General features: G+C 55.5%; 2 protein-coding genes across 10 annotated transcripts in view; both read left to right on the top strand.

Annotated features, from left to right (window-relative positions):
- Positions 1 to 11,077, top strand: part of CPT1A (carnitine palmitoyltransferase 1A) — a 57,704-nt gene extending 46,627 nt beyond the window's left edge. For all 3 annotated transcript variants that reach the window (XM_047877176.1, XM_047877177.1, XM_047877178.1), the window contains exons 15-19: positions 3,014 to 3,148; positions 6,047 to 6,199; positions 7,340 to 7,453; positions 7,702 to 7,794; positions 8,754 to 11,077. In XM_047877176.1, the coding sequence (XP_047733132.1) occupies positions 3,014 to 3,148; positions 6,047 to 6,199; positions 7,340 to 7,453; positions 7,702 to 7,794; positions 8,754 to 8,840 (582 nt within the window). In that variant the 3' untranslated portion in view covers positions 8,841 to 11,077. The remainder of the gene's footprint in view (positions 1 to 3,013; positions 3,149 to 6,046; positions 6,200 to 7,339; positions 7,454 to 7,701; positions 7,795 to 8,753) is intronic.
- Positions 11,078 to 12,339: 1,262 nt separating this feature from the next.
- The window catches only part of TESMIN (testis expressed metallothionein like protein), a 35,495-nt gene continuing 24,745 nt past the window's right edge, over positions 12,340 to 23,089 (top strand). For 3 of the 7 annotated variants that reach the window (XM_047823842.1, XM_047823846.1, XM_047823847.1), the window contains exons 1-5: positions 12,430 to 12,609; positions 13,306 to 13,851; positions 15,814 to 15,972; positions 18,280 to 18,400; positions 20,469 to 20,542. In XM_047823842.1, the coding sequence (XP_047679798.1) occupies positions 13,381 to 13,851; positions 15,814 to 15,972; positions 18,280 to 18,400; positions 20,469 to 20,542 (825 nt within the window). In that variant the 5' untranslated portion in view covers positions 12,430 to 12,609; positions 13,306 to 13,380. The other 4 variants (XM_047823843.1, XM_047823844.1, XM_047823845.1 and 1 more) reach the window with 4 other exon arrangements.

Here is a 23,089-nt window from a genome sequence, read left to right on the forward strand (position 1 = left end):
TCGCGGTTCGGGAGTTCGAGCCCCGCGTCGGGCTCTGCGCTGACAGCTCGGAGTCTGGAGCCTGCTTTGGATTCTGTCTCCCTCTGTGTCTCCCCCGCTAGCCCTCTGTCCCTCTCTATCAAAAATAAATAAACATTAAAAAAAAAATTTTTTTTTAAAAAGGCAATACTCAGGGTTACGAACGTAATCTGTTAAACGCACGTCAATATTAAATGTAAACTTGCGGTGCAGTAAATATAACTGAGCACTCGATTTTGAGGAGCAAGTCCAAAGCTAGTGTAGTTTTGAAGTAGTGATAAGCATAGGTGATATTTTGGCATATCTGCAGCAACCATAATTTGTTGCGCAAACAGCCATGATTTTCTCTTCCAAGTCACAGGGGCCGTTCATAATGAGTGTGGTTGGTTGGCTGTGCTTCTAAATGCCGTATTTCAGTTTGAGGTTGGCAGAAACTAAAATGTATCTATTTTTCCCTTCCGAGTGACCACGTTCCCCAGGTTAGTAACCATTGGTCTGGTCCCTGTCTGCCCTTCCAGCCTTCTCTATTGGCTCATTCAGCCTCATTCACTCAGCTTTGGCCACGCTGGTCTTTTTGCTGCCTGGGAGTATGTCAAGCTCGTCCCTACCTCAGGGCCTTTGCACTTGCTCTCCGCTGGTAATTGCTGTTTCCCAGACAGAGGCGTGGTTGGTTTGGTCTCTGCCCAAGTGCCCCCGTCTCCTATTTAAAACAGCCGCCACCCCGTGGCCTTTCCGTCACCCTGCGTTATTTCTGTTCGGTGCGCCTGTCACCGTGTTACATTATGTATATCACCCGTTTCTCCCGCTAGAACGCTTGCCCCTTGAGGGCAGGGACACAACCCGTCTCGTGCCAGGAACGCGGCAGCCGCAAGGAAGAAGCATCCGCAAACGAGTCATGACTGATTGAATGAACACACAGGGCCGCGGTCCCGTCTTTAGTCTGTGGCTGTTTGCCTCCTGCTTTGGGGTCCTGTTTATTTTTCATTTAGACGCTAGAGGTGAAAAATCCCCCCGAGTGCCACCACCAGCCTGAACACTGAGCCCGGGGCAGCCGTCCCAGGGTGTGACAGGTGTGTGTTCCTGCCCCGTGCATGTTAGTGTCTTCACAGACTTCTGGTCCTGCTCGTTAGAAACTGGAGGCGTCCGCGGGGGGCGAGCGGCCGCTGTCCCGGGGGTGGCAGGTTGAGTGGGGCTCCCGGCGTAACCCGGCTGGAGACCCCGAGCGCACTAATGCTCGATGCGTTTGCCGAGACGTTTTAGGGGGTCGTTGAAAAAACTGTGGGTACCTTGCATGGCCGTGCTGAGCACTCACGATTGAGGCTTGATGTTGGAAAGTGGGCCTCACAGAAGTCGTTGCCTCGTGGAGCCCCAGCTAACTTGTGTTCAATGACTAAAATGCCGCATTTACACTCTGTGCCCGGATCTCCTTCTCTTCCTTCCCTCCTCCCTGCCCGCGGCTGGATCACGTGCCCCTTGGCGCCCCTTGGAACCCGCAGCTGGCAGCGAGTTCGCTGAAAGCCGTGTTTGCTAAGATCACCCGGACCCCCGTTTGCTTGTTAATCTTCTCTGTACCCCACATACACCAGCGTGGGGGGCAGCGTGGAAGCCTTCCGTGTGGGCAAGTGCCAGCCACCGAAGGTGGATCGTCACAGGCCTCCTGGCCTGTGTTCCCCACCCCGTGGCCTGCTCGCCTCGTCTCTTCGCAGGCAGGACGGGGGGAGGGACAGAGCCCCGAAGGCCGCTCGCAGGCACGGCCCGCGCTCCGGGAGGCTCAGCCTGGACTCTGGCTCTGGGTTTGTGTGACATTGTCAGCTGGTCGCAGGGCCCCCTCCGTCACGTTGGGGTCACCCGGGCCCGAGCGCCCGGCGCTGTTGTCCGCTCAGGAATAATTTGGGCCCACAAAGTGCCGTTGGCCGCTTTCCCGTCCATATTGGGAATCGGCGCGTCCTCGAGCTGGCCTGGCGGCCACGGGCACCTTACAAGCGATTCCCTCCCACGGCGCATGCGCTCCTTGGACCCCGTCCATGTGCACCGCCTGCCGCTTCCCCCTGGAGCCCCTGCCGTGCCCTCATCCGTCCCTTCCAGGGTCTCCACCTCTGCCACCCCAGCCCCCTTGCGGTCCCTGACGACAGCGTTCCTGGACCCCATGGGGCCTCTGCCCGTCTTGCCCTCCCCGTCCCCTCCCCTGGGCTTGGTCTCCCCGGCCTGTTGCCGTCCTCCCCGATCTCGTCCCGTGGCCCCAGGCACAGCGGAACCACCCCCGGCTCCGGCCGGCTCTCCGCCCGCTGGGCCCCGCACCCAAGAGGCTGGTGTGGCCGGAGATGAACCCCAGAGTGCTGGCCGCTTCCCTCCACAGCGCTGAGTGGCTGATTCTGGCGGACCCCCGGGCAGCCCCTCTCTGTTCCGCGCCCCCACTCTCTGGCTCTCAGCACCTCCCTCCCCGTCGGCAGGCCAGCCTTCTTCGTGGCTCACTGGAAACATGAAAGCATCCCAGTGAGACCTCAAGACCACGGCCGCCCCCCTCTGCTTCGTCTCCCCTCCCGCCCCGGCCACCTGCCCTCCTTCTGGGGGACATCACTCCTCACCTGTCCCTTCTCAACTGGGTCATCGTCACCGTCATGCAGACATGGTGGAATGTTCCCTGCCAACAGCTTGTGTCTTTTAATAACTTGCCCGAACATCTCCTTGCCCCGTGTTCCTCCCATAAATGTGTCTGCACTTGGGGTGGCGGGGGGGGTGGTGCGTGAAGCTCAGGAAATTGCGCCATGGCATCGGTTGCACCCGGAAACGGAACCTGGGCTACCCAGAAACTGACCTCCCCCGCCCCCAGCCCTTTGCAAAGCTAACGACGTCTCCGTCTGCCTGCTGCACAGCCCCGTGTGAACGAAGACTGACGTTGACTAAAAGCTAAAGCTGACCGTCACCTTGTCCCTTCTTGTGCATCAGAGTCCGTCCGCCTGCCCTGCCTCGCATGAAAGTTCTCTTCCTTTCCCAGGACATGGGCAAGTTTTGCCTCACGTACGAGGCCTCCATGACCCGGCTCTTCCGAGAGGGGAGGACGGAGACCGTGCGTTCCTGCACCACGGAGTCGTGCAACTTTGTGCTCGCCATGGTGGACCCCACCCAGACGGTAACGTGGCGCCGGGCTGAGGACGCCTTGGGGCTGACCCGCGAGCCTCTGCAGGGGGAGCCGTGTTCAGCTTCTCCCCTGCCCTCCTTTCAGGGGACCCGGGCGTGGTCGGGACGCGCACAGAGAGGTTAACGTTTGTGTCCCTTCCGTAACGTCTTACAGCTTGGACTCCCTGAGTCTAAGTTAGACTTGCACCGGCGCGGGCAGGCCTGGGAGTGGGTGCGGCAGGACAGAACAAGGGGCTGGGTGCGGACGCGGGGACCGGGCCACGGGAGCCTTCCGCTCGGAGTTACGGGAGCCCGCTGCCCACGTCGAAGCTCCCCACCTGGGCCCGGGGCTCCGGTTGTCCGTACGCTGCCTTTGAGAATCTGGCAGTGGCCTGGGAACTGTTAGGGCAGTTCGTTTTCGTAGCCGAGGATCGGAGACTCCGGTGAATTCCATAGGCTGCTGGGCCACACAACCGGGACGTGGCCGAGGCCAGATCTGTGCCCAGAGCGCAGGCGTGCACTGCTGGTGGCCCGGGAGACATTGGCCGGGGCCCTTGCTCCGCCCTCGCCCTGCCCACTCCGCTCCGTCCAACCCTGCCCTGCCTGCCCTGTCCTGCTCTACTCTGCTTAGCCCTGCCCTGCTCTGCTCTGCCCTACTCTGCTCTGTCCTGCTCTGACCTGCCCTACCCTGTTTGCTCTGCCCTACTCTGCCCTGCCTGCCCTGTCCTACCCTGTCTGCTCTGCCCTGCCTGCCCTGTCCTACTCTATTCTGCTCCGCTCTGCCCTACTCTGCCCTGCCCTGTCTGCTCTGCCCTACTCTGCCCTGCCTGCCCTGTCCTACTCGACTCTGGTCCGCTCTGCCCTACTCTGCCCTGCCCTGCCCTACCCTACCTTGTCTGCTCTGCCCTGCCTGCCCTGTCCTACTCTATTCTGCTTTGCTCTGCCCTACTCTGCCCTGCCCTGTCTGCTCTGCCCTACTCTGCCCTGCCTGCCCTGTCCTACTCTACTCTGCTCCGCTCTGCCCTACTCTGCCCTGCCTGCCCTGTCCTACTCTACTCTGCTCCGCTCTCCCCTACTTTGCCCTGCCCTGCTCTGCCCTGCCCTACCCTACCCTGTCTGCTCTGCCCTGCCTGCCCTGTCCTACTCTACTCTGCTCCGCTCTGCCCTACTCTACCCTGCCCTGTCTGCTCGGCCCTACTCTGCCCTGCCCTGTCTGCTCTGCCCTACTCTGCCCTGCCTGCCCTGTCCTACTCTGCTCCGCTCTGCCCTACTCTGCCCTGCCCTGTCTGCTCTGCCCTACTCTGCCCTGCCTGCCCTGTCCTACTCTACTCTGGTCCGCTCTGCCCTACTCTGCCCTGCCCTGTCTGCTCTGCCCTACTCTGCCCTGCCTGCCCTGTCCTACTCGACTCTGGTCCGCTCTGCCCTACTCTGCCCTGCCCTGCCCTACCCTACCTTGTCTGCTCTGCCCTGCCTGCCCTGTCCTACTCTATTCTGCTTTGCTCTGCCCTACTCTGCCCTGCCCTGTCTGCTCTGCCCTACTCTGCCCTGCCTGCCCTGTCCTACTCTACTCTGCTCCGCTCTGCCCTACTCTGCCCTGCCTGCCCTGTCCTACTCTACTCTGCTCCGCTCTCCCCTACTTTGCCCTGCCCTGCTCTGCCCTGCCCTACCCTACCCTGTCTGCTCTGCCCTGCCTGCCCTGTCCTACTCTACTCTGCTTTGCTCTGCCCTACTCTGCCCTGCCCTGCTCTGCCCTGCCCTACCCTACCCTACCCTGTCTGCTCTGCCCTGCCTGCCCTGTCCTACTCTACTCTGGTCCGCTCTGCCCTACTCTGCCCTGCCCTGTCTGCTCTGCCCTACTCTGCCCTGCCTGCCCTGTCCTACTCTACTCTGGTCCGCTCTGCCCTACTCTGCCCTGCCCTGTCTGCTCTGCCCTACTCTGCCCTGCCCTGCCCTGCCCTACCCTGTCTGCTCTGCCCTGCCTGCCCTGTCCTACTCTATTCTGCTTCGCTCTGCCCTACTCTGCCCTGCCCTGCTCTGCCCTGCCCTACCCTACTCTCTGCTCTGCTCTGCCCTGCCTGCCCTGTCCTACTGTACTCGGCTCTGCTCTGCCTTACTCTGCTCTGTCCTGCTCTGACCTGCCCTACCCTGTCTGCTCTGCCCTACTCTGCCCTGCCTGCCCTGTCCTACTCTACTCTGGTCCGCTCTGCCCTACTCTGCCCTGCCCTGCCCTACCCTACCCTGTCTGCTCTGCCCGCCCTGTCCTACTCTACTCTGCTTTGCTCTGCCCTACTCTGCCCTGCCCTGTCTGCTCTGCCCTACTCTGCCCTGCCTGCCCTGTCCTACCCTGTCTGCTCTGCCCTGCCTGCCCTGTCCTACTCTACTCTGCTCCGCTCTCCCCTACTTTGCCCTGCCCTGCTCTGCCCTGCCCTGCCCTGCTCTGCCCTGCCCTACCCTACCCTCTGCTCCGCTCTGCCCTGCCTGCCCTGTCCTACTCTACTCTGCTCCGCTCTGCCCTACTCTGCCCTGCCCTGCTCTGCCCTGTCTGCTCTGACCTGCTTGCCCCGTTCTGCCCTACACGGCCCTGCCCCGCCCCGCTCTGCTCTGGTGAAACTGTTCCCGAGAACAAAGGCTTCTGATTCTTTGGAAGGACATCAGTAGCCACGAGCAAGGTGACCCCGGGCTGGCTGCACACAGGACCACCATGCCTCTCCTGTCGTGCGCCCCCCGCGGTTTCTGACCCGCCCTTTCGGTGGCACAAGGTGGGGCTTCTGCCCCGGCACGCCCCTCCCGAGACCCCCGTTTCTCGGGCCATCGGACCCTTGGAGGGAAGGGCTGTTGCTTGCGTCCCAGAGCCGACTTAGGCCCCCCCCTCCCCGTCACAACTCGCATCTCCCCACCCCTCCTCGCTTAGGTTGAGCAGAGGCTCAAGTTGTTCAAGGTCGCCTCCGAGAAGCACCAGCACCTGTACCGCCTGGCGATGACTGGCTCCGGGATCGACCGTCACCTCTTCTGTCTCTACGTGGTGTCCAAGTACCTGGCCGTGGATTCCCCCTTCCTGAAGGAGGTGAGTGTGGCTGCCAGCGGCCGCTCGGCCAGGCACGCCGGCTACCCCCAGACTAAGTCAGTGCGGCCTTGCAAGTGGGACGGGGCCTCACAAACGGGCGTTCGAGCTGAATGGTCATCACAGTGTCAGATCCGAGCTGTGCTTTCAGTGCCGTGTCCCTTCAGGCCCCGGGAATACTTGATGTCACATTTAATCCTGACCACCCCCCCCCCCCCCCCCCCAGACGCCAGTGACCTCGAGCACGGAGCATGGAGTGATGAGCTCTTGTATGTATCACCCTCGTTTGTAACGGAGTTTAATTTTGAGCTATAAAATTTAATTGTTAACAATGCCGTGTTTAACAGGCAACTCGAAGACTTCCTGTGAATTTGCTTCCGGGCAGCACAGCCCCCTTTCCGAATCTTAGTTAATGTATCCGCCCCCTTTTCTGCTGGTGCTGCCCATCCCCCAACCATCCGGGTGCCCTCATCTGCCCCAGGCCTTCTTTGTGCCCATTCTACCCCCAGACAGCCGGGCCTTCAGGGCCGCAGACCTGTGGCGTCCGTGACCACCCAGACACCGAGCAAGCCTTTTCCTCCTCCAGTGGGGCTTCCTGTCTCAGGGACAGAAGAGGACGGTACAGGGAGAAGTGTCATGGGAGAGACGCCTGGGTGTTAAGCATCTGACTTTGGCTCAGGTCATGATCTCACGGTTCATGGGTTCGAGCCCCGCACCGGGCTCTGTGCTAACAGCACGGAGCCTGGGGCCTCCTTCAGATTCTGTGCCTCCCCCTTTCTCTGCCCCTCCCCCGCTTGTGCTCTGTCTCTCTCTTTCTCTCAAAAATAAATAAACATCAAAAACATTTCTTTTTTTTTTTCTTTAATTTTTTTTTTTCAATTTTTATTTATTTTTGGGACAGAGAGAGAGAGAGAGAGAGAGAGAGCATGAACGGGGGAGGGGCAGAGAGAGAGGGAGACACAGAATCGGAAGCAGGCCCCAGGCTCTGAGCCATCAGCCCAGAGCCTGACGCGGGGCTCGAACTCACAGACCGTGAGATCGTGACCTGGCTGAAGTCGGACGCTTAACCGACTGTGCCACCCAGGCGCCCCCAAAAACATTTCTTAAAAAAGCACCACGAGAGAATCTCCTTGTCCTCAACAGGTCTTATCGGAGCCTTGGAGATTATCAACCAGCCAGACCCCTCAGCAGCAGGTAGAGCTGTTTGATTTGGAGAAGAATCCAGAGTACGTGTCCAGCGGAGGGGGCTTTGGACCGGTAAGTGACTGAGCGTGATGTACACAGAGCTGCAGGTCGGGGACAGGACGCGCCCTCCCGTCCGCCTCTGCTTCAGGTCTTCCGGAACGTTCCACGCGCCCCTCCTTGCCTTGTTGGGCACCGCTGTAGAGGAATTCTGCAGATTGTTAATGCAGGTGTTAATTCCAGTCTTGTATGGAAAAACGTTAGTCCCGTTTTCACATCCTCTCCTTTCCCGAGGTTCAGCTGAAACTTGCCTTGCTCTGTAGGTTGCGGACGATGGGTACGGGGTGTCCTACATCCTCGTGGGCGAGAACCTCATCAACTTCCACATATCTTCCAAATTCTCCTGCCCTGAGACCGTAAGTACGAAACAGAGCCCCTTTTCTAAAGACGGGGTGTTTTTACGGCCTTCTTTTTAATTTGACAGAAGTGTTTTTCCTCACTTTGATGGAAAAGGCCAGTTCAACTGTATACTTTTACTTGCCTTGGACTTTGTTTCAAATAAATGAATTTAAAAATTCTCTTAACCTAAGTTTTTCAGTTTATTTAATTTGAGAGAGAGAGAGAGAGAGAGAGAGAGAGAGAGAGAGAGAGAGAATCCCAAGCAGGCTCTGTGCTAATAGTGTGGAGCCCGATGCGGAGCTTGAACCCACGAACCATGGGGTCACGACCTGAGCCTAAACAAGAGTGGGATGCATAATGAGCTGAGCCACCCAGACGCTCCTCTCTCAACCTAATTAACTGAAAAGATTAAAAAAAATTTTTTTAATGTTTATTTTTGAGGGAGACAGAGCGTGAGCGGGGGCGGGGCAGAGAGCGAGGGAGACACAGAATCCGCAGCAGGCTCCGGGCTCCGAGCCGCCAGCACAGAGCCCGACGCGGGGCTCGAACTCACAAACTGTGAGGTGAGGTCATGACCTGAGCCGAAGTTGGACGCTTAACCGACTGAGCCACGCCGGAGCCCCCTATCCTTGTCTCTGTGCTTCCTTTCCACGTGGAAAGCAACACCTGAAAGCAATGCCAAGTGCCCTGTTAGCAGAGAGGACTGGAATTCATTTATTTATCGTGTTTTATGTAACGTGTTGCCGCGAGGGGAGGCCTTCCGGCAAAAGCACACCCGCACACGCACACGGCCGGTTATCTCCGCGAACCCTCAGCACGTCTCCAGGACGCGTGACGTAGTGATGAAGCCCTAAAGTCAGAGCTTCGAGAACTGGCAAAGAGGAATGTTTGCAAGGGGCCGTTTGTAAGTGGCTCACGGTATGGGGATTTCCGCGTCGTAACGTGTGTTTTCCCGGTTTTTGTTTTTGAACGCCAGGACTCGCATCGCTTTGGGAAGCACCTGGAACGGGCCATGACTGACATCATCGGTCTGTTTGGGCTCAGCTCCAACTCCAGGAAGTAATCCCACGAGAGCCACCGTGAAGGAAAACGAGCTCTGGTGATAAAAACCAAATGAAAAGTAGCTGTTGCTCCTGATTATAGTTCGGGGTGAAAAATCGCTCAAGAAACCCAGAAGTTTCCCTTCCCGCCCGGGGTTTGGTGGTGTTGTTTCCTAGAACAGCCTTCTTCACCCTGTGAAGTATAATCCCACTACTCCCTGGCAGGCCCTGACTTTGGGAATGTTTGATAAGGTGCCCGCCCCCCCACCCCCCCGCCGCCCCGAAAGTTTTTGCAGCCACACTGCGTTTATATATGGGATAAAAATCTGGTTGAGCTAGTTAAGGGACTAGTGGGGTTGTGACTTCACCCGTGGGAAATGACAGTGGCACGTTTCCTCGGTGGGGACCGAATACCTGGTCCTTAACGGGCATTTACTTCTTATCGGAGCTTTTTTTTGTCCAGAGAGAGAAGCGTTCCAGGCAGAGATGTTAGACTGTTCGTAGTTGACGCGTGTATAATGCACTAATGGAAGCCTCGTGCTTTGGGAACCAGTTTTGTGTCCCTGTGGGTAGTAACTCTGTCCTCGTCTGGCTTGGTAGTCTGTGTGTGCCTCTCCGTGTCTGAAGCGAGTTAGCATCCCGTATTCTGTAGTTTTTACTGACCGTGCAAGTCTTCAAACCCAGTGCCTTAAAAACGCGAGGCCCTAATGAAAGGGAGACCGTAGGGAAGATGTGCTCTGCAAACCTTCAGGTGGAATGGTGAGCGTCTTACTCCTTTCTCGTTTACGGAGCGGATAACCCTGTAAATAAGTGTTTCCTGTGGCTTCCCTACCCCTAGAAAGACCAGTTTCCTTGGGAGGGCAGCTGGCCTAGAGCCCTCTCTTCGGCCCGCCTTCCTTGCATCATTAAGCGACAAAGAAAGAGTGTGCGTGTGTCAGAAACGGGGAGCAAGGGAGATCATGACCGTGTCTGCCGTAGTCCCTGAAGAATAAAAAGGTACAGGACGTGCCTCGGGATTACTGCTTCCCCGGGCTGACGGCAAGGAGGGCGTGACGTTGACCACTGACGAAGGAAAAAAAAGCTCAAGAAACAGGAAGAGTGACCTCAGAAGGGTCAGGACAGTGCAGCACCTGGAGGCCCCGGGCGTGCTTTCTAACCCCACCTGGGGAGGGAGGACCCCTCTCCTTTCCAGCCGAGATGCGGGGAGATGGGAACAGGAGGCCATGCCATCTCGGTGACCCGCCACGAGTCACCGGTGACAGGTGCTAAGTTTAACGTAGCCTATCCTTCGGGTGGGGAGTGCCTTTATGGAGAGAGTCTGATTGACCAAAAAGCGATTATGCACTGAATCGTCTTCCGTATTTAATGTAACACTTAAGGATCATGGAATGAAATCACCCACTGCCTCTGGGCGGTAGTGACAGGCTCAGCTGTCCCGTTTTTAAAACTGTGTATTTATTTTTCTGACCACTTTGCTCCGGTCGGGCTTGCTTCTGTAAAGAGTTGTGCACTCCAGTGATAACAATGGCCAGGCTGAACTGTTGGAGGAGACAGGGCGCTTGCTTGCAGAGCACATTTATTTATGTATATGTTTTCATGCAAAATTCCCACCTAAATGGGCCAAAGATTTTTTTTTTTTTTTTTTTTTTTTGCTCTTAAAAGCAAGAAGAAGAAATGAAAACAGGCAAAAAAACCACAAAAAACAAAAACAAAACTAAGATGAAAACCAACAGCTATGATAACAAACCCTCATGTTCATCTGTGGTTCACAGTCAGGGAGGTGGGGGGTGGGGACTAACGCAGTCTGCCCCTGGTGGGCACGGCTTCCAATCAAGGGGGCATCGGCGACTGTCAGAGCCACCTAAATCCTGCACTATTGACCTGACAAGTCTGCATTCCCTTCGCGTTCGCATGTGAATTTGAATGTTGACCCGTAGCACTTAATACCTATTTGGGCTTGTCTCTCAGGTTTAAATATTTCCAATGTAATTACCTGTCGTTAACCAGCGCAGTTATCAATGCAATTTTATATTTCCTGGAAGAAAGAAGAGTGGGTTTTTAGTGTACATGTTGCAAGGAGGAGGGAAGAGTATTAATGTATTTAATTTAACGTGGAATAAGCCATAGTCTTTTCTTAAAGGAGCTGTGGTTTGAATTTGTTACCTTGGGCTGTCCGTTGCATGTAAATACAATATGCTCTTTTGGATGTAAATCTTAGAAATGCAGGATGAATGTTATCATTAATAAAACATTAATCCCAGTCTTTGTTTCTGGCTCTTCCCTTATGTTGATAAGGAGGCTATGAGTCAGGGACGAAGGAAGTCAGGCCCTGGAGACAGAGGTGAGGGGTTTGTGCCCATGGCCTGGCTTGGGCAGAGTGCACATCACAAGATTCACGGGCCTGGCTGAGAAAGGAAGCTGCTGTGGGCCGTGGGTTTCTATTCTTCATCCCTTTATGCGTTCCCTTCCCGCCCCCACGCCTGGAACAGTGTCCTTCGTATAGTAGGTGCTCAACAAATACCTGTTCGGTGAATGCACGAATTCGTTTTCTCAGTCGTCTTTATGGAGTGCCTATTGCGTGCCAAGCTCTGCTCGGTAGAGCGGGGGCCCCACCAGGTTCTGGCGGTGGTGGAGATTGGATCCAGTGGGGGGAGGAGAGAACCAAGACAGCCGTTCAAAGGATCCTTGGTGTCCCAAGGCAGACGAGAGGGTCATGGGTAGGGGGACGTAGCTGGCTCAAACAGGAGGTGGAGTTGGGCCCGGGCCTGAGGAACGAGATGGCTCTGGTTTTGGCTGACCCAGCCGGGCCGGCATCACATCTAGGAGTGTTCCAGAGCTCCTGGGTCTTTGAGTCTGGCTGGCTTGTGACTCACACAGGTGGCTGCGCACGCCTGATGATCAGAGCGGCTCGATGCGAATGTCTGTCACGAGAGAGTGAAGGGCAGGGCCTCTCGGGCTGATGTGCTTGGTCACAGCTCTTCGCTGCTGTTCGCATCGGCTGCCTTCCAGATCCCTAAAGTTCGGGAAGCCCCACTGCGATCTCAGCCCTGCCCCGAACTCCGCTGAACTTCCTCGTGATGTGACTATTTCAGCCATAAAATGAGAGTAAGCTCATCGACACATGCCCGTGTAAGTGAGGCCCTGGAGAGGGCTGGAAAGATCCACAGCCGACTTCAGCATCCCCTTTGGGGACTGGCGTGGTGCTTAAGGAAACTTCAGCCCCATTTGTAATGTTTAAATATTTCAGTAGGAGAGATTAGGTATTATTCACTTAAGGAAAAAAAAATCTACCTTAATTTTGATCTGAACAAGTCAGACTGGTCTCAGGGCCTCAGTTTCTCCCTGTGAGCCTGGCGCTGAAGACCCCGGGAGCGTCCCCGGCCCTCACCCCGCCCCCCGCCCCGCCTCCGACCTCCCACCCCGCAGCCGCCGGCCCCGCCCCCTCCTGACGCACCCGCAGCTCGGCTCCGCCCTCGCGGTGGCCCCGCCCACCGCTGCCCCGCCCCGTTCCCAGTCCCAACCGCCAACGGCCACGGGCACGTGAGGGGCCCGCTCGCCCGGCCCCGCATCCTGGATCCGCGCTCCCGCAGCCCCCGCGGCCCCAGGTGCGTCCCCCTGAAGAGGCCTGAGCCCGCGCCCCCTCCGACAACTGAAACGTCAGCCGACATCGATATCCCCGCGGTCCCCGGGCCCGGCCTAGGGGTCTGCAGGAGGGGAGAGGGACCGTGGGTCCCTTAGTCAGGGCCTCGGAGACCGCGGGGCGCCTCCCGGATCAGCCCCACGGGGACGGGGGTACCTCTCTCGGGCCAGGCCCTCGGGGACGGGGGTACCTCTCCTGGGTCAGCCCCTCGGGGATGGGGGTACCTTTTTCAGGCCAAGCCCTCGGGGACGGGGGGATCTCTCCCGGGTCAGCCCCTCCGGGACTGGGGGACCTCTCTAGGGTCAGCCCCTCGGGGATGGGGGTACCTCTCCTGGGTCAGCGCCTTGGGAACCACGGGGCCCCTCCCCGATCAGCCCCTTGGGGACTGGGGTACCTCTCCCGGGTCAGCCCCTCGGGGACGGGGGTACCTGTCGGGTCAGACCCTCGGGGACGGGTGGGACCCCTCCCCAGTCAGCCCCTCAGGGATGGAGGGACCTCTCCCGGGTCAGCCCCTTGGGGACTGGGGTACCTCTCCCGGGTCAGCCCCTCGGGGACGGGGGTACCTGTCGGGTCAGACCCTCAGGGACGGGTGGGACCCCTCCCCAGTCAGCCCCTCAGGGATGGAGGGACCTCTTCCTGGTCAGGCCCTCAGGGACGGGGGGACCCCTCTCGGGTCAGGCCCTCAGGGACGGGGGGGGGGGGGGGGGGGGGAGGAGGGACCTCTCTCGGGTCAGCCCCTTGGGGACGGCGGGGGGGACCTCTCCCGGGTCAGGCCCTGGGTGGGGGATGGAGGGACCCCCGGGGTCAGGGCGGGGCCGCACCCCCCTCACCTGGCCATGTGTGTGCAGGTGCTTGGCTCCCGGCCGGATTGCGCGCGGCGAGGGGTGCAGGGCGATGCCCGGCCCGAGGTCCCCTCAGCAGACATGGAGGAGGCCCCTCTGCTTGGCGGGATGTCCAGTCCCGAGGAGATGGTGACAGACCTTTTCAGCGCAGACAGTCCGTTTGTTTCCGACAACCTCACCCTGAGAGCCCCGGTGGTGGTGAAGCACGAGGAGGGCGAGTTCCCCATGTTTAAAGACGCGTACCTGAGCCCCGCGGACCCCACGGAGCCCCTCCTGCACGCGTTCAGCCCCCCGCTGCAGGCGGACTGTGAGACCCAGGGCAAAGCGGAGCTGGGGGGGGGCGACCACGCCCAGGAGATGCTGGCGGAGTACCCCGGCCTCCCCGACCTCAGCCCCCTGGAAGACGCCGTCCTGCCTGTGGCCCCGCAGCCGCAGGCCTACAACGTCCACTTCCTGTCCTCCCTGCTGGCCCCGCACAGGAGTCCCGCCGTCCTGCCCCTGGGCGCCTGGGCCAGGGAAGGAGCCGCGCACCCTGGTGTCCGGGTGATTCCAGTAAGATCCACGTGGGAAAAAGCCTCGGGACCTCTGTCACCCTGTCCCAGACAGAGTGACACTGGTCGTCCCAAGACCCCCCCCCCCCAAGCCTTTCGTAGCATCCCCAGTTGGATTCACACCTTCCAACTGAGCGCCCCGCTCTGGAAGCCGGGTGGCGGCTCCCCAGCGAGCCGTTCTACCTGGAGGAGAGTCGGGTCCTGGGGCCCTGGTTCCAAGGTGGGCTAACGCTGCAGAGAGCACAGGGCAGCAGAGGGAAGCAGCCAGGAAACGCGTCGTCCTGGGCCCTGTTGCTGTCACTGGCTTTAGGAAAGGGGCCCCTGTTGACGTTAGTGTTAATAGTGATTATGTGTTAATGTGAAAAGTTCATGGAATCGTGGAATCAAAATGTGAGAGCTGCTTTCTGCTGCTAAGGGGCTGTTCCTCGGGCACATGTAACACGAATCCCAGTTTACATAAACTCCCGCTAATTGTCAGCCCACCGCCCCCTTTTAGAACCACTGGTGATTTCTGCTTTGTTCTCGCCCAAAGGAAACAAGTCAGTTTTTATTTTTTTTTAATTTTTATTTTTAAAAAAAAAATTTTTTTTTTTCAACGTTTATTTTATTTTTGGGACAGAGAGAGACAGAGCATGAACGGGGGAGGGGCAGAGAGAGAGGGAGACACAGAATCGGAAACAGGCTCCAGGCTCTGAGCCATCAGCCCAGAGCCCGACGCGGGGCTCGAACTCACGGACCGCGAGATCGTGACCTGGCTGAAGTCGGACGCCCAACCGACTGCGCCACCCAGGCGCCCCCAAGTCAGTTTTTAAAGGCAACGAAGGATCCCAAGGAAATGTGTGCTGCCCCCTAAAGGGACCTAGTTTGGAAAGTCACTGTGTTCTCAGCAAATTTTAGGAAGAATCCTCATGGTTTTGGAATACCGAAATCTGATGGCAATTTCTTTAACCACTGAGTCTTTTTTTTTTAATGTTTTTATTTTATTTATTTTTTTATTCTTGAGTGAGAGACAGAGTGTGAGTGGGGAAAGGGCAGAGAGAGAGAGAAGGAGACACTGAATCGGAAGCAGGCTCCAGGCTCCGAGCTGTCGGCACAGAGCCCCACGTGGGGCTCGAACTCACGGACCGCGAGATCACGACCTGAGCCGAAGTCGGACGTGTAACCGACTGAGCCGCCCAGGCTCCCCATGAGTCTTTTTGGTTTTTCAATTGCATTGATTTTCAGCGGTACCCCTGGCATTTCGCCCCCTCTCTGGTGGTGGTGCCCCGTGCCACTGAGTGGGCAGCTGTTACCGCGCGTGGCTTGGAGACACGGTTGGCAGTTCCCCCTGACCTCAGTGTTTCTGGTTAGTGATCGTCCTGCCACGCAGTCAGGAGAGCACTACTGTGTAATTGTAAGTTCGGCTGTAAATGCGTTCTCAACATTACTGAAGCATCAGCGGGGATTGTGGGAGTCTCGAGAAAAAACAAAACAAAATAGTCAACTGAAACATTAAATACAACCTGATGAGCACGCTCTAAGAACGGGGAGAAGGGGGCAGCCTTTGAGGCCATTTTGAGGGAGGTCCCACAGGGCTGTCAGCTCCTTTACAGGGTGGCGGGCCGTCCAGCAGCTCCAGGGGCACCCCGGCCAGCCGGGAAGTCCTTACGACGTGTGTTTGAAACAGCGTGAGCGCCACCTCGAAATCGCAGCTCCACACCCGGGGTACTTCAGTTGAGGGCAGATGGTCTCAGTCCTCCGGGTCCTTACTCCCCAGAGACGCTGGTCAGATGGCTCATCGCACCCCCCCCACCCCCTCACCCCTTGCCCCCCATAGGGAGAATGACAGTGAGGGTCACAAGGAAAGGGAAGGGCTGTCTTTACTTCAAAAAACGCAGCTTCCACAGAGAATTTTCCATATTATGCAGCCATGAACCCCTGTGTCCCACGGTGTGATCTCTAGAATAAAAATTGCTTTTTTTAGGTGGAAATAAAGGAAGCCGGTGGCGCAGTTATAAGTAACAACCCAGAGGAGGCAACTTTTCAGAACGCCCTTGGCCCCGAACCCTGTCACACGTTTGAGTCATCCCAGGAAGCAGAGGAGGCCGCCGGCTGCTCTCTCAAGAAAGACTCTAACCCAATGGTAACGATGCCAAAGAAATGCGTCTAACGGGATCTTAAACGTTTGACCCCGACCGTCGCCAAGTCAACAGGAGTCGTTGATTTCACCCTGTTCACTTGTCGACCCCGCCTTTTTGGCTGTCTCATCTCGCAGAAGAGGGACGTCATTAGGACCTTGCTAGGGCTCCGTTCGTCTCCAAGATCCTCCTTGGCCGGGTCGTAGTAGACCAGACAAAGGTCGGGGCGTTGGCCGTGTTGCCAAGGAGGGGAACCACAAGTCCCCTCGGCCAGTGCAGACCCGGGGGGTGGCCCAGGGACCGGGGAGCCTGCAGAGCTCTGTGGTTGGGCTCGTGGTGCTGGGGTTCCTGGGTGGCTGTTTCCACACATTCCTGCCCCCACATTCCTCATAATGCCAAGTAATACTCGCGTGACTGTGGTTTATGTGCTGGTGTTACTTTGTATTTCCATTTGATCCTCCTGTCAACTCTGTAGGGGAGACATAATTTTTATCTACGTTTCACGGTTCAGCAAACAGATGCTACATGGTGTGCTTGCCAGTGGTACATCTGGGACTCCAGGTCTCCGCGTGGTGAGGCCTCCGGAGGAGAGGGGAGCCCGAGGATCGGGGCCCGCCTGTTCCTCTAGCAAAGAGTTCAAGGAACCAGAGACAGAGATTGCCTTCTCCGTGGCGGCTCTTTATTCTGAGAAAGGAGGCCTAAGCTCTAAGGCACAGGCTTGAACTAGGAAACACTTGAAAATGAGCTCATCACAGACTCGGGCTTAGCTGGGGCACACACTAGCCCCTGCCTCTCTGTGGTTTTACTCAGGCGCACGCGTTCTGAGAGCAGAGCTTTCCCAGGATGCCCGGACCAGGCGAGCAGGATGAGAACCTTCCAGTGCTGCCCGACGACCGAGTAGCCTGGGCACGCTCCTGGGGGGGACACGGCAGAGCCCGGGAGAGCCCACTCTGGACGTTTCCCCCAGTTTTGTGCACCTGTGTGTGTGTGTGTGGCTAGGGCTCTATCCTCTGAATACAAATAAAATTCCAACCAAACATGAATACTGGCCTCTTAGCCAATGTCAGGGTGATCTAAGGGTTTGACCCAGCAATCAGCATTTGCAAGGCTCTACGTGCGTTATTCTGGTAACCTCAGTCTTTTATGCTTATTCAGGTTTTCCTGTCTGGGAAACCCAAAGGCGACTTAAAGTCAGAAACCACAGCTTCTCTGGGTATCTGTGGTTTGACCGTCAGAATTAGAAGCTGTGCGTGGGCAGAAACCACGACTTCTCTTCCGTATTCACGCCGTAATGGCTTGGACGGGAGCGCACCCAGCGAGGACTCTGTGCTTTGCTTGACTTATGTCTTTGACTGACGGACTCACCTGGCTCGCTGAGGATTTGTCGGTGGTTCGAATCCAACTCGGTGATCTGAGAGTGCCAGTCAGGCCCAGGAAGACTGACGTGGCCTCTTCGAATCTTTGGCTTCTTGGATTAGCCTTTCTTTTTTTTATTTTTTATTTTTTTTAATTAAAAAAAATTTTTTTTAACGTTTATTTATTTTTGAGACAGAGAGAGACAGAGCATGAATGGGGATGGGGCAGAGAGAGAGGGAGACACAGAATCTGAAACAGGCTCCAGGCTCTGAGCGGTCAGCACAGAGCCCGATGCGGGGCTTGAACTCACGGACCGTGAGATCCTGACCTGAGCCGAAGTCGGACGCTTAACCGACCGAGCCACCCAGGCGCCCCGGATTAGCCTTTCTAAATGGTGCTTGCAGGGAATAAGATAAATGAACATTAGAAAAAAACACACATGTGTACAAGAGTGATAAATATGTGTGTATAGCAGGGGAGAACAAGTCATAAAATTAAAGATTATCCTAAGGGTGTGACCAGCTCCAGAGATGAAGTCAGGGGGACAAAGTCTTTCTTACGGTTACCTAGACCTGAACGGGGCTGGCACTGGGCCCATCACCACACTGTTCATTCGTGCTGACAGTGGGGCCCAAGGGTGGTGGAGGGAGCCCTGGTGCATGGTCGCCTGCTCTTGACCCTGACCCTCCGTGGGCAGGCACCCGTAGGGGAAGGCGTCAGCAGACTTCCATCAGCACACCGGACACGTCTCACAACACGCTTCCGGGGGTGGGGGGCGGTGCCTCCAGAGAGCATGTTATCGTAGAGTCAGAACTCGAGAACAGATCTCTAGTTTGCCGTTTTCCATTAAAACTGAAATTCTGGATTGAAGTTACTTTCTCAGATTTAAGGTTCTCTAGGTTCCTATTACTGGCTATCTTTTAAAAACGAAACCTGATCATCATTTCTCATTTTAGGTGATATGTCAGTTGAAAGGGGGCACACAAATGCTGTGTGTAGACAATTCTGGCACGAGAGAGCTAAAAGCACTTCATTTGGTTCCTCAGTATCCAGACCAAAATAACTACCTACAGTCAGGTACAGAGCAAACTCCTACGAAAATTGTGTCCTACGTCGTACGTAAGTTGTGAGTGAGTGTGTTTGGCTTTGGATGTAGAGTAAACGTGAAATAGGCAGTTAGGTTATGAAACGGGCAGCGTGGCAAGTCTCACAGCCCTTGTGGGTGAAGTAGGAATAGAAAACAAATCCGTGTAGACGAGTTGATGTGCGCTGTGTTCTTGGGCGGTTACCCCCTCGCGTTGCTGGCTGCAGAGAGCTTTGGGGGGTCCCAAGAGGCGACTGCTGTCACCGATGGGTGGGTGTGTCCACAGGGGACTGGGCGGAAATACCAAACTTCCCCACACTGGGTGGGGGCTGACTGTTCAGGTGGGGTATAAACCATACGCACTTTAATGGGAACGTTTTCACGTGATGGATGAGAACTATGGCTGGGCTTCAATCACCGTGAGCTTTGAAATAACTATAGCCGCTGCTGATTTCGCTGCCACTCACTCCGAAACATCTTTAAACGGGCATCACCACAATTAATGACCTATAAGTACTTGATTCTCCCCAAATTGCTTATACATGATCAGAGAAAGAATAAACGACATCGCTTTAGGATTGGGTTTACAAAAGTTTACTCATTCTTGAGAACTGGGCCTCTCTGTGTGGATCATATACGTGATCGTTATTCTAAACCTGGAGTTAACCAGAATGTTGTTATCCGATGTTTCACTGACCTTGCCAATGATTTATTTATTTTTGTGTTGTTCTTGTTGTTGTTGAAGTGTAATTAACACACCATGTTATGCTAGTCTCATGTGAATAACGTAGTGATTTGACATTTGTATGCACTGGGAACTGATCAACACAAGAAGTCTGATTACATCTGTTACTGCACAAAGTTGATACAATATGTTGACTCTGTTCCCCGTGATGCACCTGCCAATAATTTAAATCAAGAATAAATACAGATGTCATTTCGGTGGAACTTTGGAGTTCATGGCCAAAAGAAATATCATGACTCCTATCCCATCCTGTCTTTATTTAGGGACAGACAAAACGCCTTCAAGACGTTTGCTTTTCAACGATACAGGATTGGGCTTGGGGTTTTGTCTTCTAGAAGCCCTTTGCTACGTGCCCACGGATTTTCTGGCTCCATTCCCTGTAGGTCAGAGAGGCGTCTGATCCTCTACACGGGCAGAGAGGGGTGCTTTCCTCGTTCCCGTCCTTCTGGAACATGACAAAATCCTAATGCCCTTAGATCCACAGAAGGAGAGGGTTTATATAATGTTCTCCAAATCTGCTTCCTTGTCACATAATCGTAACCCCCCCCACCCCCATGCACATATTAAATACCCGCATAAAATCAGTGCATCCTGTTACCAGAGTCTCAAGATAACGTCACTCAAAGGCCGCATAAGCCAGGAGCAAGAAATGTGTTCAGTTGGTCAAGTGATTCAGGACGCTAAGGCACATTTCTTCTTCCACATGGACTCATGCACACAGAGATCTTCAGGGCTCTTAACGCCTGGGGAGTGTTTTTCGTAGCACCCTTAGACCAGAGAGATACTATCAGTGCAGGTAGTGAAAGAGTTTGGTCCAAATAGCCTTGTACGTATTTACATCCTAGCAAGAGAGTAGCCATTTGAAAAGAGAATGCACATAAATTGGAAGTAGTTCGCGTGGTGTCCAACAGATGTCGCTGTGCTTCCTCTGAAAGTGTGACGACGCTGAGACTCCCTGCTGAGTTGGCTGTGGTACCTGAGGGCACCTTGGCACACAGTTTGGGAACCTGGGCACTGGCAACAGAGGTGTGTGTGTGTGTGTGTGTGTGTGTGTGTGTGTGTGTTGAATATAGTCGACTATCCTTGGGAGCTTAAGTAGCTTTATGACCAAGAAAAAGGGTGTGATTAGCAAACAAAATAAAGTACATTGACTCCAAAGGTTTTACAGAGTAAAAAAACAAATGGGATCAAGATAAGTTTAAATGATTTTGCACACGATACATCCGTGATTCGTGATCATGTTTGTACTTTCTTCCATGTGCAAACGAAAAGAAACAATGCATGTTACCAATTAATTTTAATTGTCTTCCTTACAGATGTCCCTAAACCAATGACTACTTTAGTAGGAAGATTTTTGCCAGTCCCAGCAAAATTAAATCTCGTTACACAAGTGAGTCACTGTTTTAAATTAAAAAAAAAATACAGTTGGGCATTATTTTCTCCTAACGTTTCAATTGTCGAGGTTGGACTTACTCAGGAAATAGAATTTATCCTCTGCCTTTGCCAAGTACCCCGTACCTTCGCCGCTGGGTCAGACCCCGGGGGTCGGGAGGGAGCGGAGTGAGTTTGAGACACAGTTCTGTGCCCACCGTGGGGGCTGTCGTGCCCTTGCTATGGCCTCTAGACCGTCGCCCTGCCCGTTTGTTGAACTCGTCCTTTGTGGCCCAGCCACCCACCAGCACATGCTGCCCACTTGGTATAGAACGTGCTTCGGCTTCCTTGGTGTAATGGAAATGCTTTTTTAAAGTTTAAAGTGCTTTTAGGGGGCACCTGAGGGGGCTCAGTTGGTTGAGCGTCCGACTTTGGCTCAGGTCACGATCTCGCGGTCGGTGGGTTCAAGCCCCGCGTCGGGCTCTGTGCTGACCGCTCGGAGCCTGGAGCCTGTTTCGGATTCTGTGTCTCCCTCTCTCTGACCCTCGCCCGTTCATGCTCTGTCTCTCTCTGTCTCAAGATTAAATGAACGTTAAAAAAAAAAAAAAATTAAAGGGAAGAAAAAGCGTGTGACTCTGCCCCCTGCAGCTTACATTTCAGTGTGGGAGACAGACACCAGGCAAATGTAACGATTTATAACGGATGCTAGGAGAGCGGAGGATGGGCATAGGGGAATGGAAGTCCGCTGGGGAGGAGGGCGGTCACATTCGGCTCCACCGAGGTGACAGTCGAGCAAAAGCCTGAAAGAGAGGAGAGGGTGAGCCCTGTGACTATCACGTGGGAGAACTTTCCAGGAAAGCAGAACATCACAGCACAGGGTCGTCCTGCTGTAGAGACAGGGAGGAGGTGGCCGTGGGGGAGCTGGGCTGGAGTGGGTAGAAAGAAGGTAGCGGAAGGGGACCGGGGCGGGGGGGGGGGGGGGCGCGGAGATAAGGAAGGACAGGACCAGGGAGGGGTAGGGGCCGGGGGGGGGGGGGGCCGGGGAGCCGAAGCAGCGTCGGCTCGTGAGCAGGGCTCGTGATGCAGTCCCCGCGTCGGCTGCCCTGACTTCTTATCCGGTGTGGACCTTGAGGCAATCATCTTAGCAACACATTTGCCGCTTCTCTGCGAAACCCCACGTCCGTGTGTATATTTTGAAGGATTTTGTTTTGAAGGCCTCTCTACCCGCAACGCGGGGCTCGAACCCACCAACCTAAGGTCCAGAGTCACATGCTCCCCTGACTGAGCCGGCCAGGCGCTCCCAGATTCTGTATATTTTTTGAAGCGCTTCGCTACTCAGTTTGCTGCGTGGGCCAGAAGCCTGGGCATCATTTGGGAACTTGCCAGAAATGCAGGATCTCGGGCCCTGCCCCAGACTCACTGGCCCGGAATCTGCGGTTTAGCAAGGTCACGCCCTCACTCCCGGGTGGCCAGCCTTCGCTGACGAAGGTCACGGGTTCTGGCACAAAGTCACCCTAGATTTACCCCCCGTGGGGCACTGAAGCTACCTCTTCTGTGCTTTGCTTTGGGACTAAATAAGCAAAGGGGGGAAGAGAAGTTGTGCCTGGTTTGTGCACAGAGTTGCCTCGATCCTGAGAATCGGGAAGTCCTTTCTCCGAAAGCATGCAAAACTTTGGGCCGCCACTGGGGACATAGGCCTGACAGGTGTCTGGGTGACAGGAAAGGGATAGTTTCAGGAACTTGTGAGCACTCCCCTCCTGGCAATCGAGCGAGGAGGGCAGAGCCCCAGGTGGAAGAGAGGGGCTCTGGGGTAGGTTCCCCGGAGGATGGGGCTTTGTGCTGAAGAAGGTGGGACCCGGGGTGGCTTCTCAGTGTCTTCAAGCCCCACAGCCAGTGGTGACACACGGTTTAACAAGAGGCAAAAGAGAGAAAGCGAGAATGAATAAAGCATTTGCTTCTCTAAGATTGTACTTTTTTTTTTTTAAGTTGTATTTATTTAAGGAGTCTACACCCAAGGTGGGGCTCGAACTCACAACCCCGAGATCAGGAGTCACATGTTCCACCGACTGAGCCAGCTGGGCGCCCCACCAGACCGTACTTTTTATAGAAAGCTTAATTTTTTTTTTTCAACGTTTATTTATTTTTGGGACAGAGAGAGACAGAGCATGAACGGGGGAGAGGCAGAGAGAGAGGGAGACACAGAATCGGAAACAGGCTCCAGGCTCTGAGCCATCAGCCCAGAGCCTGACGCGGGGCTCGAACTCCCGGACCGCGAGATCGTGACCTGGCTGAAGTCGGACGCTTAACCGACTGTGCCACCCAGGCGCCCCGAAAGCTTAATTTTTAATTGCAAGTTGTCAGGGGAGGAAGGGACAAGGATAGGCTCTTGAGGTGTGATATATACAAATCATCTCAAAACCTAAATGTGTGCAGAACTTGACTTTTCCGTGGGCTTCTGAGAAGAGAATGAGGTCACTGCTGACTTTGCCACCCTTTCCTTTCCCCCGGAACACCCTCTGTGAGCCACGCTAAGGAGGCACAGAGAGAAGGGTGAAAGACAGCAGAG

The sequence above is a fragment of the Prionailurus viverrinus genome, chromosome D1 (genome assembly GCF_022837055.1).
Source record: "Prionailurus viverrinus isolate Anna chromosome D1, UM_Priviv_1.0, whole genome shotgun sequence".
NCBI classification, from domain to species: domain Eukaryota; kingdom Metazoa; phylum Chordata; class Mammalia; order Carnivora; family Felidae; genus Prionailurus; species Prionailurus viverrinus.